Raw genomic sequence first — 13,049 nt, 5'->3', positions numbered from 1 at the left:
AAATGTGTGAATTATATGATATGTAAAATATGCCTCAATAAAATTGTCAGGAATAAAAGCTCTAGGCGGAGTATAGCCCTGGAATGTGCATTTTAATAAGCTGCCCAGGTACTTCCTACACACTCCAAAGTTTGAGAACCATTCGTAGCATATGAAAGCTCAAAACCCCAAAAAGATTTTATGATAATCCAACATTTAGGGAAGCCAAGAGAATAGATCAGATTTCTATAGATTTAATTAAAATTTGTAAAGACTAAATTAATATTTGAGAACATCATTAAGGCTTGCTGCGAATTAACTGCAGGTAATTTGTTTTACTGTGCTCAGTTCATATTGAGATAGTCACATTACAGGGTTTTCAACATGTATTTTGCAGGTGGAAGAGACAGTATTCAATTAAATATAGAGCACTTGGTGTGTGAAAAAATCATCAGTGTAATTTCACAGAAATTTCCTTTCTTTTTTTTTTTTTTAATACTGCCACCTGAGATACTGAATGCTTTTTCTTAGGTGTCTTTGAATTTGATTATTGGCAATTAAAGGTGGCAATTTATTCCCTACCGACTCTTGTCTTCCTACTGAAAGGTGGGGGGGAAAGTGGTTTATTGATTTTCATGAAGCTTTTAAATCTTCAATTTTCTAATTCTTCATCAGTACTCAATATTACACAGCTGATTATCTAAAAAATATAGATGTGGGTGAATCCCCAACCATACTCCCAGATGTACATGATTCAAACAGGCTGTAACTTGTAAGTACAAGTACCGAATGAAATGCCCTAGGGTTCCCAAATACTGTTTAATTAGAACACTAAATTGCACATCATGCTAAACCAGACAGCAAAAGGCATTGAGTATCTCTTTGTGAATGTGTTTTGGCAGACACAGTTAGGGGGGTAAAAAGAGAGAGAGAGAGGCCTGTCATAGCATCAGGGCAGACTAGGTCTGAATCTGCAGGTTGGTACAAGACATATTTTATGTAATGACAGAATTGCATGGCTAGAAGGGACAGCAGAGAATAGTTACCTGGAGTGAGAGAACCGAGGTCCAGGATTACAAGTGACATGGCCCTGGGTGGGTGGAGTGCTCTGATGAAAAATAATAGGTATTTGTAGAATCCTTCACCGTCATTCACTCAGTGAATCCTCAGAACAATCTTTCAAGGCATTTGCAGATGTGGAAACAAAGCCTTGGAGTGGTTAAGAACCTTGCAAATGATGACACAGCTAGTGAGAATGCAGATTCGGGATTTGAACTCATCTTTAAAATTCTAAAAATTGTAGTCTTTCTCCAGTGCCTCTCATTTCTTTTCATTTGATGGTTCTTTCCACCCAGTGTAAAAATTTCAATTACATACATCATCTCATATGATCCTCACACAACGGCCATGGAGAGAGAGAGAACACGTATCATTATCCCCACTATACAGATGAGGAAACTGAGGCTCAGGAGATTTGAAAGAAAAATGCAGTGACTTCAAGGTCAAGATCTGCCCAACATCACATGAGTAGTACACTGGCTTCTGGATCAGCAGCATCAATATCCACATCATCAGGGAAATGGTTAGAAATGAAAAGTCTTACATACACACACTACTCTGTATAACACAGATAACCAACAAGGACCTACTGTATAGCACAGGGAACTCTACTCAATATTCTGGGATAACCTATATGAGAAAAGAATCTGGAAAGGAATGAATATATGTATATGTACAACTGAATCACTTCGCTGTACACCTGAAAGTAACACAACATTGTAAATCAACTATACTCCAACACAATTTTTTTAAAAAAGAAAAAAAATGAAAAGTCTTGGGCTCCACCCCAGACCTGCTTGTCAGCAACTCGGGAGGTGAAGCCCAGCCGTGTCTGGTTTAACCAGCGCTCCAGATGATTCTGATTCACACTAAGTTTGAGAACCCCTGGGCTATTAAGCAGCAAAACTGACTTGTGAATCCTGATTCAGTGCCAGCCCTATTGTACTTCCTTGCATCAAGCCCATTAAAAAGCATACATTTTTTGCACACCCACATCCTTCTCCTTGTGTAATGCCATTACCTCTTTTGGAGTACAATCCAGTAATTTTTTTTTTAATATACCTTGGTCTTTAGAGATCTCTGATTGTGAGTCATTTGTTTCCGATTTTTAAATCAATGTCTCTGTCCTCTCCTCTCCTCTGTCCCCTCCTCTCCTCTCTTCTCCCTTCTCTCTGATGAGTGGCAGCACCTACCACTAAATATGAAAATAGCAGGTGATTGAATGGAGTTTGAGGGTAGTGGTGGGAAATGCCAGGAATTGTAAATGATATAACTTGTTCCATCGAAACACCAGCCTTTTCCCTCAGTCTAGACAGAGAGTATGCAACTGCAGGCTTTTTTTTTTTTTGACCCAACAATGTTGGCCTGCACAGAGTTTGTGTATTTTATTTCTCCCCTTTAAAATTATTGTCAAAATTTCAAAATCAGATTTCTGACTTTGATTCTGATTCAGATTTCCATTCCCCAGTAGGAGAAATTGTAGTATTTGGCAACTCTGGACTGGGGTAAAACAAGGCAACAATGGGCTGCAACTGAGTAGCAACTGCTCCCTTTAAATGGAGTGCTCCCATTTGCCACAGTCCCCACTACTCCCTATTGTATCTCTGACTCTCATGCTAAATGGTACTTGCCCTTTATCTTACCACTTGTGTTATCACTTATTTTATTGTAAAGAGGAAAGTGAATTCCTTGGCCTATGTGTCCATCACGTTCTGAGTTAAAAGCTAGACTATATATATATTTTTTAATAGGAGAGTCTATTTCTTGTGGAAATGAAAAATCATCTTATGTGTGTGTGTGTTTTTAATTTTTATTTATTTATTTATTTATTTATTTATGGCTGTGTTGGGTCTTTGTTGCTGCGCGCAGGCTTTCTCTAGTTGCGACGAGTGGGGGCTACTGTTTGTTGCGGGCGCACAGGCTTCTCCTTGCGGTGGCTTCTCTTGTTGCAGAGCATGGGCTGTAGGCATACGGGCTTCATAGTTGTGGCACACAGGCTCAGTAGTTGTGGCTCATGGGCTCTAGAGTGCAGGCTCAGTAGTTGTGGTGCACGGGCTTAGTTGCTCCGCGGCATGTGAGATCTTCCTGGACCAGGGCTCGAACCCATGTCCCCTGCATTGGCAGGTGGATTCTTAAGCCCTGTGCCACCAGGGAAGTCCCCATCCTATGTGTTTAACACAGAAAAGAGTAGCCCGTTTCATATAACCTGTCTAGCTCCTATGAGCATCTGAGTTAGTGAACCTTGTCTTTCCATCTGCAAGGCAATGAGATACACTATGAAGAATTGTATCTTCATGCTGGACTTGTCCCAGCATGGCTGGTAGAAACCTGATAGAAACCATCAGATACCTGTTGGGTTTTTTGTAACTTCTTATGTATATATTTTCCCCGGGTGATGCTGCCCATAGACTTTGGCAATAACCTCTGCTGTGTGTGACTCTGTTTCCAGGTGGTGATCATGGAAGTCCAAGGCCTCAAATCCTTAGCTCCAAATCGCATTGTATATTGCACGATGGAGGTGGAAGGAGGAGAGAAACTACAGACTGACCAGGCCGAGGCTTCAAAACCAACGTAAGTTATGTTTCTCCGTGGTTCGTCTTCCAGATTCTTCTCATTGGCACCATTTTGGCCAACTGCAGATTAAAGGTTTGGTTTCCCCAGCAGGTTATATGAGACATACACCTTGTTTATTTTCCAAACAAAATGACTTGACTACATTTTTATTTGGCAGCCTTAATAAGGTTTCCAACTCCTTCAGAGAGGAGAACAGAAGGAAATTTAAGACACAGCCTCCTTTCCGGAGGCTCTATGTATCACCTCAGAGAGTTTAGTCACAACCTGCAGGCTTCAACAGGATGTGTAGGAGAGTTTGATAGAAATCTGTTTTCATTATATTTACCAAATAATATTTGGTTTATGGTATGTACAGTTTTTTATCAAAATCTTTCTCTGTGCCACAGTTATGACTATATCAGCAAAGCAGTATGCTACATTAGGCACAATCTATTAATTTGTTAGGTCAACACATATTTGTCAAATGCTCACTGTGCCTGTGTACAGGGTGCTGTTGAACAGTGGAAAGGAAAATAGTCCCTGTTGTTGCCCCACAGAGCTTATAGGTGAGTGGGGGAGCAGAAACATAATTGCACAAATTTATAGTTACAAATAGATATAAATGCTGAGAAAGAAAGAGTGCTTTGTGAGGAGACAGCAGGGGGACCTGAGCCAATTTGTGGAGACAGAGTCGGAGTAGGCCTTCTTGAGGAGTTCTAAGACATTTGGTCTAATATTTAAAAGTTGAGCAAAGGGGTTGGGAGTAGAAAGAACATTCCAGGCAGAGTCAGCTTGTGCAAAGGCCCTGTGGTCAGCAGAGACCCTGTGGCAAGGAGGCATTGAAAGAAGGCCAGTGGGGCTGGAGTCCAGAGAACGAGGTATGCCATAAGCTGCCAGTGAGGCAGGAAGGGGCCACACCATGAAGGAACTTGCTAGGCCCCGGAGAGGAAGGATGGGCATGTATGATTAGATATGTGTTCTGAGAAGATCACTCTGACTGCAGTGGAGAAGGCCGGAGTCGATGCAGGAGACCAGCTAGTATTCTATTGCATTGGTTCCCAGGAGCGATGATGATGAGAGTCAGTAGACTCTCAGGCTGCAAAAATTCTTGAGAGGTCACCACTCTCTTTCCTCCCTCCCCACTGCCTCTCTCCTTTTCTTTTCTATCTCAATTAAAGCAGCCGAGGCTAATGAGCATCTTTTTTTATTGTTGTTAATTCAGAAGAAAGTCATAAAAAGGATAACCCCTAACGGCAGCTCACTGCCTCTCTTCCCTCAAAGCACTACGAGCTGTTTGGCAGAACAGGAATAACGTACCAGGATGTTCAAACAAAATAGTTCAAAGAAAGCACTGAATGTTTCCCTGACTAGAGAAAAATCTGAGGGCATTGTATGCCTTCAAGTTGTTCTTTGCATGAATAGGCAAAGGCCTCAGATGCTCAGATCTGGGTGAAATTAACAAGTGTATGGAGGAGGAAATGGAAACCAAAGCAACTTGTCACACACCGTCCTTCCTCCCTTTTTGTAAACTGAGTTTCAAACTGAAAATGAATGCAATTTCTTTTTTACCACCGTTGATAAAAATCCCAGTTTTTCCCCCAGCTGTCACCACAGCCCGATCATAATCAATGCTATTATGCTGTTGCATTATTTATATGTGCCTTTGAAAAATGTGTCATGTAGGGGGAAGAAAAACCTCTCTGGTGTTTACGCTAACCTTTTAAGAAGTCGAGCCCAATATGGTATCATATGTTAGAGAAGGAAGGAGAAAGCTCTGATTATTCTAACAGGCTGTTGTTTCATTTAGGCTATTTTAACTCAAAATGTAATTCAGTTTATTGGGTTTAAAGGTTTCAGTTACCAGAGTAAATGATGAGCTGATTTTCATGTGCGTATGAATGTTTCAAACAGAGTTTCAGGTTAGAAATAAATATGGAATGCTTTGGTTGATCTACCTGATATGCTTGTATTTCACATATACGCTTACTCATATTCATCCACGTGCATTATGTCCATATGAATACATCTCACACTGAAGAAGTGTAATTTTTTTATTCCTCTTCAGTCAGTGAGGGGGTATTACCAAAACCCCACAGAGGGCTTGTTTGTTTGTGTTTTAATACAGTAAGAACGCAACTTTCATAACTCGTGTCAAGTCAAATCAGTCTGTAGTGGCTATCCAAAGTGCTGTGTTGAGAAGTGTTCTGAAGCCAAGTCTGTATTCAGAGGAAAATAATGCATGCTTGACTCATACAGGAAGAGGTACACGTGCCCTGTATTTGCCATTTCTAGAGTATCTCAAAGAGATATACCCAGAGTGTCAAATCTACCGAAATTCATGTCTCTTCCTGTCTCTTCTTTTCTCCTTTCTAATATATACATTCTCCTTATAATCTCTACTCAGCTGCCTTCTAAAGCCAAATTCTCCTTCCACTTCTCTTCTTTGCCGTTTTCTTTGTCATAGTTCACTGCTAATACTTCTCCTCTGCCTCCGCTTTTGTCTTGAGAGCATGAATGAGCCTGTTTGTGCAGGTGCATTTTCTTCCTCGTCTGATGTTTGCACTTATTCTGCATCCTCTCCATCATTTCTTTTCTTTGAAGCTTATATTTCTTCTCTTTTTCCTCCCTGCTTCTACCCACAGTTTTTCCCATTACTAATCTCTAGCTGTCATCTCTGCTACTTGATTTTGATTATCCCAAAAAGTACCCTTTGGAGGGTCATCTTTCATGTGTCCTAATAACTCCACTTCATCATCTGACAAATTTAGCCTTTTTCCTGCCCTCTTCTCTTCTGATTCTTGTCTTTGACGATTCCTACAGCTAGCCGATGACCATACTTTATTGATACATTCTAAAACCAAGATTCCATTCAAGCCTGTTTTATTTACTGCTTATAAATTCTCTTGTTGCTGCTACCAAGTATTTTACCCAGTAACTGGAACTCTAATATCTGATCCTATCACGCGTCTACAAGGAATTTGGCTTTTTCTTTTTTTTCCAAGTACAGTCACAAATGCAGGAGTACACTGCATGACCAGTTTGTCCAAGAGTGTTTTTTAGAACTCTAATATATAGACTACTCCAAGAAAAACAAGGATGGGGAGAGCAGTATTACGGTCAAGTGAGGCTGGGAAATGCCAGACATTACATTTTTTCTGAGTTATTCACAGCATACTTTGGCATTTTAAAGGCTTTGAGGATTTAATCACAGAAAATAAACCTTTTTACCTTTGTTTATTCATGAGTTTCCCAAACTTTTTTCAACTACCACCTATTAGCATCCATTGGAAATACTGTTCTATATGGTTGAAACCTAGCAATGGAGGGTCCAAGCTCTCTGTCACCTCCTTTATCAAGGTCACCTCTTCACTTACAACCAGGGCCCTGCCCCCAAGTGGTCATTTTGAATTAGGTGCATAATATAAGAAGGCTGTTTTCATGAGTGAGATATGTTTTGTGGTTGGAAAACATGGCTGTGTGTGTGTGTGTGTGTGTGTGTGCAGCCCCCTCTCATCCTTCATTTTACCAGTCTCTTTGCGACACATGGGTTATTTCCAAGCCGACTGTGGATCCTCTCAATGCTGTTGTCCTCCTCTCCTGGGTTTTTAACGCAGGAAGCCAGAATATGAAAATCAGAATTTTTCACGAGATGTATTTACTTTTAAAAATATTGCCTCCATTTGTGAGACACCATTGCTACTTCTGGCAGGAAACCACTGAGGGTGCTGAGGCATGGCAGGAGTAATTGAAACCCTGTTTTGTGATGAGCAATCTCAGGGAGTCATGGAAATGCAGAAGGGAAATACCTTGTGGATTCAAGAACCCAGATATATTTGTCCACCTCCTATGAAATAGAGCAGAGGAATTTTCTTACCATAAGACAGTGTTTTTCTTTTTTTTTTCAATTTTTGTTGAAATATAGTTGATTTACAATGTTATGTTAGTTTCAGGTGTACAGCAAAGTAATTCAGTTGTATGTATATATGTATATATTCATATATACATATATGTATATATTCTTTTTGAATATTCTCTTCCATTGTAGTTTTTTTACAAGATATTGAGTAGAGTTCCCTGTGCTATACAGTAGGTCCCTGTTGGTTACCTATTTTATATATAGTAGTTTGTATCTGCTAAGCCCAAACTCCTAATTTATCCCTCCCACCCCCACCTTCCACTTTGGTAACCATAAGTTTGTTTTCTATGTCTGTGAGTCTGTTTCTGTTTATTAACTACAATAAGTCCCCTGCATACGAACAAGTTCCATTCCGGGAGTGCGTTCGTAAGTCCAGTTTGTTCATGAGTCCAACACAGTTAGCCAAGGTACCCAACTAACACAGTCGGCTATATAGTACTGTGCTGTAATAGGTTTATAATACTTTTCACACAAATAATACATAAAAACAAACAAACATTTTTAATCTTACAGCACAGTACCTTGAAAAGTACAGTACAGTACCAGCTACATCACCGCTGCTTTTATGCTTGCTTCTGGACATGTGGGCTTGAAATAAAGATGCTGTACTACTGTACTCTACACAGTACTGTTCAGTAAAGTACACAAACGCACAACAACTTGTAGAGGATGCATGCACATGGCAATCTACGCCAGAAACATGAACTAACTTACGTGATTGGACGTGCAAACTCACGTTCGCTTCTTTGAAAGTTCGCAACTTGAAGGTTTGTATATAGGGCACTTACTGTAGTTTCACTTCTGTCATATTTTAGATTCCACACATAAGTGATATCATATGGTGTTTGTCTTTCTCTTTCTGACACTCTTCCCTTAGTATGATCATCTCTAGGTCTATCTTAGTATGATCATCTCTAGGTCTATCCATGTGGCTGCGAATGGGATCATTTCATTCTTATTTATGGCTGAGTAATAGTCCATTGTGTATATATACCACTTCTTCTTTATCCATTTGTCTGTTGATGGACACTTAGGTTGCTTCCATGTCTTGGCTATTGTAAACAGTGCTGCTATGAACATTGGGATTCATGTAGCTTTTTGAATTAGAGTTTTCTCCAGATATATGCCCTGGGGTGGGATTGCTGGATCATATGGTGGTTCTGTTTTTAGTTTCTTAAGGAAACTCCATACTGTTCTCCATAGTGGTTGTACCATTTATGTTCCCACCAATAGTGTAGGAGTGTCCCCTTTTCTCCACACCTTCTCCAGCATTTATTACTTGTAGACTTTTTTTAAAAATATATTTATTATTTAATTAATTAATTAATTAATTTTGATTGTGCCAGGTCAGTTGCAGCTCGCGGGCTCCTTAGTTGTGGCATGCAAACTCTTGGTTGTGGCATGCATGTAGGATCTAGTTCCCTGACCAGTGATCAAACCCAGGCCCCCTGCATTGGGAGCACAAGTCTTAACCACTGTGCAACCGGGGAAGTCCTTACTTGTAGACTTTTTTGATGATGGCTATTCTGACTGGTGTGAGGTGATACCTCATTGTGGTTTTGATTTGCATTTCTCTAATAATTAGCAATGTTGAGCATCTTTTCATGTTCTTTTTAGCCATCTGTATGTTTTATTTGGAGAAAGTGAATTAATTTAAATTTAAAAAATATTAAGTAAATCATAGCACAGGTGGTACCTAGATATGATAAACTATCATGAAACTATCTTGTGTTGGTATGTGGAAATGGCATAGATTTGGAAGATGATATGTAAATTACTTTAATTTGGGAGAAATGATGTAAGGAAACCTAATACATTCCCTGAGTATAGGATATGCTCCCAAATGACTGTCTTTCTCAGTGTTTTCTTACAGTGCATGTTACCCTCCAATGAAAGCATGTCCTGAGGACTAAATACAAGAGAAATTTAAGTAATTTTGCTGAAAAGAAAGTCAGTTTGAGTTAGCAGCCCAATATTGTGCTAACTTCTCTGAAATTATATTCTTCTGAGTTGAAACCAAGGGTGCCACTTGGTATTTGATTATTTAACAGCTTTATTATTCCCTGACAAACCATGGGCTTTATGATACATGGATTTCATTACTGTCAAGAATTTGAAAATACAATCAAACCATTTCCTGCCATTTTCCAAGAGAATAAGAAAATAAAATACCCTAACGGGTAAATCTTGCTATAGCCCTAGCATCTTCTAATGGCATCTTATCTGATGAGAACATATTTAAAAAAAAAAAAAAGAACAAAACACAATGACTTGCTATAACATCTTTCTTCTGTGAAATATATTATTTGTCCTAATGGCACAATTCAGAGTGGGTTGGGCTTATTATGCCCAAATTATTCATAGAAATACAGTTCCATTAAATCGTCCCACATTAAGTCAGTTACAAAGTTAGAAAAGGAAGTCATGCCGTCCAATTTCTTTCCTCATGTATCATCTTCTTAATGGTACTTCCTTCCTCAATTTAGTTAAAAATGTTTTCTGTGTACTTGGAATGGTTTAAATGGAAACAGAGTACATTTCCTGAATGGCCCCTTTGAAATTTAGGTGTAAGGGAATGATGTGAAGGGTAGGCACTTACATTTCCTCAACAAGTGTACATGGGGTGCTCTACTTGTGACCAACTAGTACTGGGGCTACAGCCATGAATAACAGCTCAAGCCTTGGCCTCATGGAGCATACATTCTAGTAAAGGACACAGGCAACAAACAAGGAACAAATAAATATACAAGATAATAACAGAATGTAATTGGGTTCCATAAGAAATGAACAGGCTGCTACAGTACAAAGTAATGGGAACGTATATTACGCAAGTGGCCGAGGAAGCTCATTCAGAGTAGGTAACGCGTGACTTGATACCTGAAGGATGAGAAGGATCCAGCCATGAGAAGAGCTGGAAAAGCATTCCTGGCATAGGGAACAGCATGTGCAAAAGCTTTGAGGTAGGAAGGGGCTGGATGTGTTCCCGGACTGAAAATAGAGCAATGGGAATAGAGATTAGTCAGAGAGGGGGAATGCGCTACAGGAAGAGTCAAAAGATCAAGGCAGGACCAGACAACTCAGGGCCTTCTAGGCACATGAAGGGTCTTCATTCCAAGACCATGGAGAAACCATTGGAAGATTTTAAGCCAGGGAGGATACGACTGGATTTCCATCTTGAAACCTGAAGCCTCTTTACGGCCCAGAGTAAACTTGAAATGACAGGTGTATTGGTTAACAAATATGGAGCACATACTGTTTGCCAGGCATTAGTGTAAAGTAGGGGATAATACAGACATGGCCCTCGATGTTGTAGAGCCTGGAGAAAAGCTGGCTGGAAACATCTGAGTGCCTGGGCACAGAGTGATCAATTCTTCAGGAGCCACTATAGCTGCTGAGAACTGCAAAGCCACCAGATGGAGAAAAGGGGGAGTCCTCCTGAGATTCAGCTTCTTTCTTGTCTACATTTCTTGAAACTCCAGCTCAAGGTCACGGTCCAGAAGACATTTATGTAATACTGAGTGAAAGCTTGGATACCATTTCTCTCATTTTTCCTTTCTGAGGAAAAGGCTTAGCTTCATTCAAAGTTAATTAAATCATAAATGGTAAAGGCCAACGCTGACCCAGAAATTCGATTTTGCTAGGTTCCCTGAAGACGTGTGGGTTGGGAGGAAGCACAATTCTAATCACAGTTTGGGATGCTCAGAGACCAGAAAGCGTCGTCCAAAAGCCACAACTTGTGTTGAAAGCCAGTTTGTGTTTGCTTGTGAGCTGGAAGGTGAAAGTAGGCTGGCTGCTAAAACAACAATCAACAGGGTTGCCGGTAGAAAGGAACAGGATGCTAGAGAACAAGCTTTGGAGAAGGTGCTCCAAGTGCTGCATCCTCAGTTAGCCACCCTCTTTTATGTGGGTCACCAAGCTTTCTGGCTTTACCGTGTCCTGATAAGTGGTATCCAAGGCTCCTTCTCTCTCAAGAGTTTTATAGTTTTTTTTTTTTTCTTCATCTAGCTAATCCTGAGAAGAGCCATAATGGTAGAACTTAATGCAGAATATTCAGGAATTGCAAGTAACAGCGAGTTGGTGAAATTTCTAGAGTTGGTAGGGGTTTCAGAAGTGGATAATCGACTGGCGACTGGAGTTTGGCAGTTAGACAGTGATGCCCCATCCAGTTGTGCGACATCCGTGAAAGTTCTGATTTCACGAGGAGTCCAACATTGGGTGGGTATGAAACAAGGATGTATTTTTTTTTTAATTTAACACTTGGAAGATTTTTTTTTAATTAATTAATTAATTTATTTATGGCTGTGTTGGGTCTCGTTTCTGTGCGAGGGCTTTCTCTAGTTTTGGCAAGCAGGGACCACTCCTCATCGCGGTGCGCAGGCCTCTCACTATTGCGGCCTCTCTTGCTGCGGAGCACAGGCTCCAGACGCGCAGGCTCAGTAATTGTGGCTCACGGGCCCAGTTGCTCCGAGGCATGTGGGATCTTCCCAGACCAGGGCTCAAACCCGTGTCCCCTGCATTGGCAGGCAGATTCTCAACCACTGCGCCACCAGGGAAGCCTAAGGATCTATTTTTTAAATAGCCTTTTAAGGACTAAGTGACAGTAGGTCCATTTCCTGTCTAGTTCAGCTCCTTGAGTACCTTATCTGAGCTTACTTGCCAATTACATCCGATGATGACATGAACTGAGAACTGGACCGATTGCCCAATCACTGTTCAGTGGAAATCCAATTCAATACATGTCTCCCCAAGTGTGAAAAACTGCTGTAGTTGTTATTTAGTGATCAGGAAAAATATAGGATGGAATGTCATACTGTCACTTACCTGTAGGAATGAGATACAGCCCAGAAACTCTAAATTCTCGCTAATAAGAAAACAAGAGAGGCTTGGTTTAGATTCATTGGTACATAGAAGCAGTGCAGTGTTGTGGTCAAGAACACAGAATGGGAAGGCAAAGTGCTGGGTCTGAATCTCAGCTCTGTGACCTTGGGCAGGTCACCTAACTCTTTGTGCCTCATTTTCCACATTCTTGAGAAAATTAAATGAATTAACATATATAAAACACTTAAAACAGTGCCTGTCACATAGTAATCCTGCTGGCTATTATTATCATGGCTTCATTCTTGTTGAGAGGGAGAAGGGAGGAGGGAGACCTGCAAAAAAAAGTGATCTGAGAGTGGCATGGACATATATACACTACCAAAATGTAAAATAGATAGCGAGTGGGAAGCAGCCGCATAGCACAGGGAGATCAGCTCGGTGCTTTGTGACCACCTAGAGGGGTGGGATAGGGAGTGTGGGAGGGAGACACAAGAGGGAGGGGCTATGGGGATATATGTATATGTATAGCTGATTCACTTTGTTATAAAGCAGAAACTAACACACCATTGTGAAGCAATTGTACTCCAATAAAGATGTTAAAAAAAAAAAAAAACAGTGATCTGAGTCTAAAATAACATTGATCCAACACTTTCTGTGGGGTAACATTGATCACTAACATTGATCCAACACTTTCTATGGGCCAGGTACTATACTAAGTACTTCA

At 40.4% G+C, this 13,049-nt stretch overlaps 1 protein-coding gene across 20 annotated transcripts in view; it reads left to right on the top strand.

Annotated features, from left to right (window-relative positions):
• Positions 1-13,049, top strand: part of CADPS (calcium dependent secretion activator) — a 477,472-nt gene that overhangs the window by 228,867 nt on the left and 235,556 nt on the right. For all 20 annotated transcript variants that reach the window (XM_036869030.1, XM_036869050.1, XM_036869049.1 and 17 more), the window contains exon 6: positions 3,488-3,609. In XM_036869030.1, coding sequence (XP_036724925.1) covers positions 3,488-3,609 — 122 coding nt within the window. The remainder of the gene's footprint in view (positions 1-3,487; positions 3,610-13,049) is intronic.

The sequence above is a fragment of the Balaenoptera musculus genome, chromosome 11 (genome assembly GCF_009873245.2).
Source record: "Balaenoptera musculus isolate JJ_BM4_2016_0621 chromosome 11, mBalMus1.pri.v3, whole genome shotgun sequence".
NCBI lineage: Eukaryota > Metazoa > Chordata > Mammalia > Artiodactyla > Balaenopteridae > Balaenoptera > Balaenoptera musculus.
The sequence above is the reverse complement of the archived record's forward strand: the minus strand, read 5'-3'. Positions and strand labels throughout refer to the sequence as shown.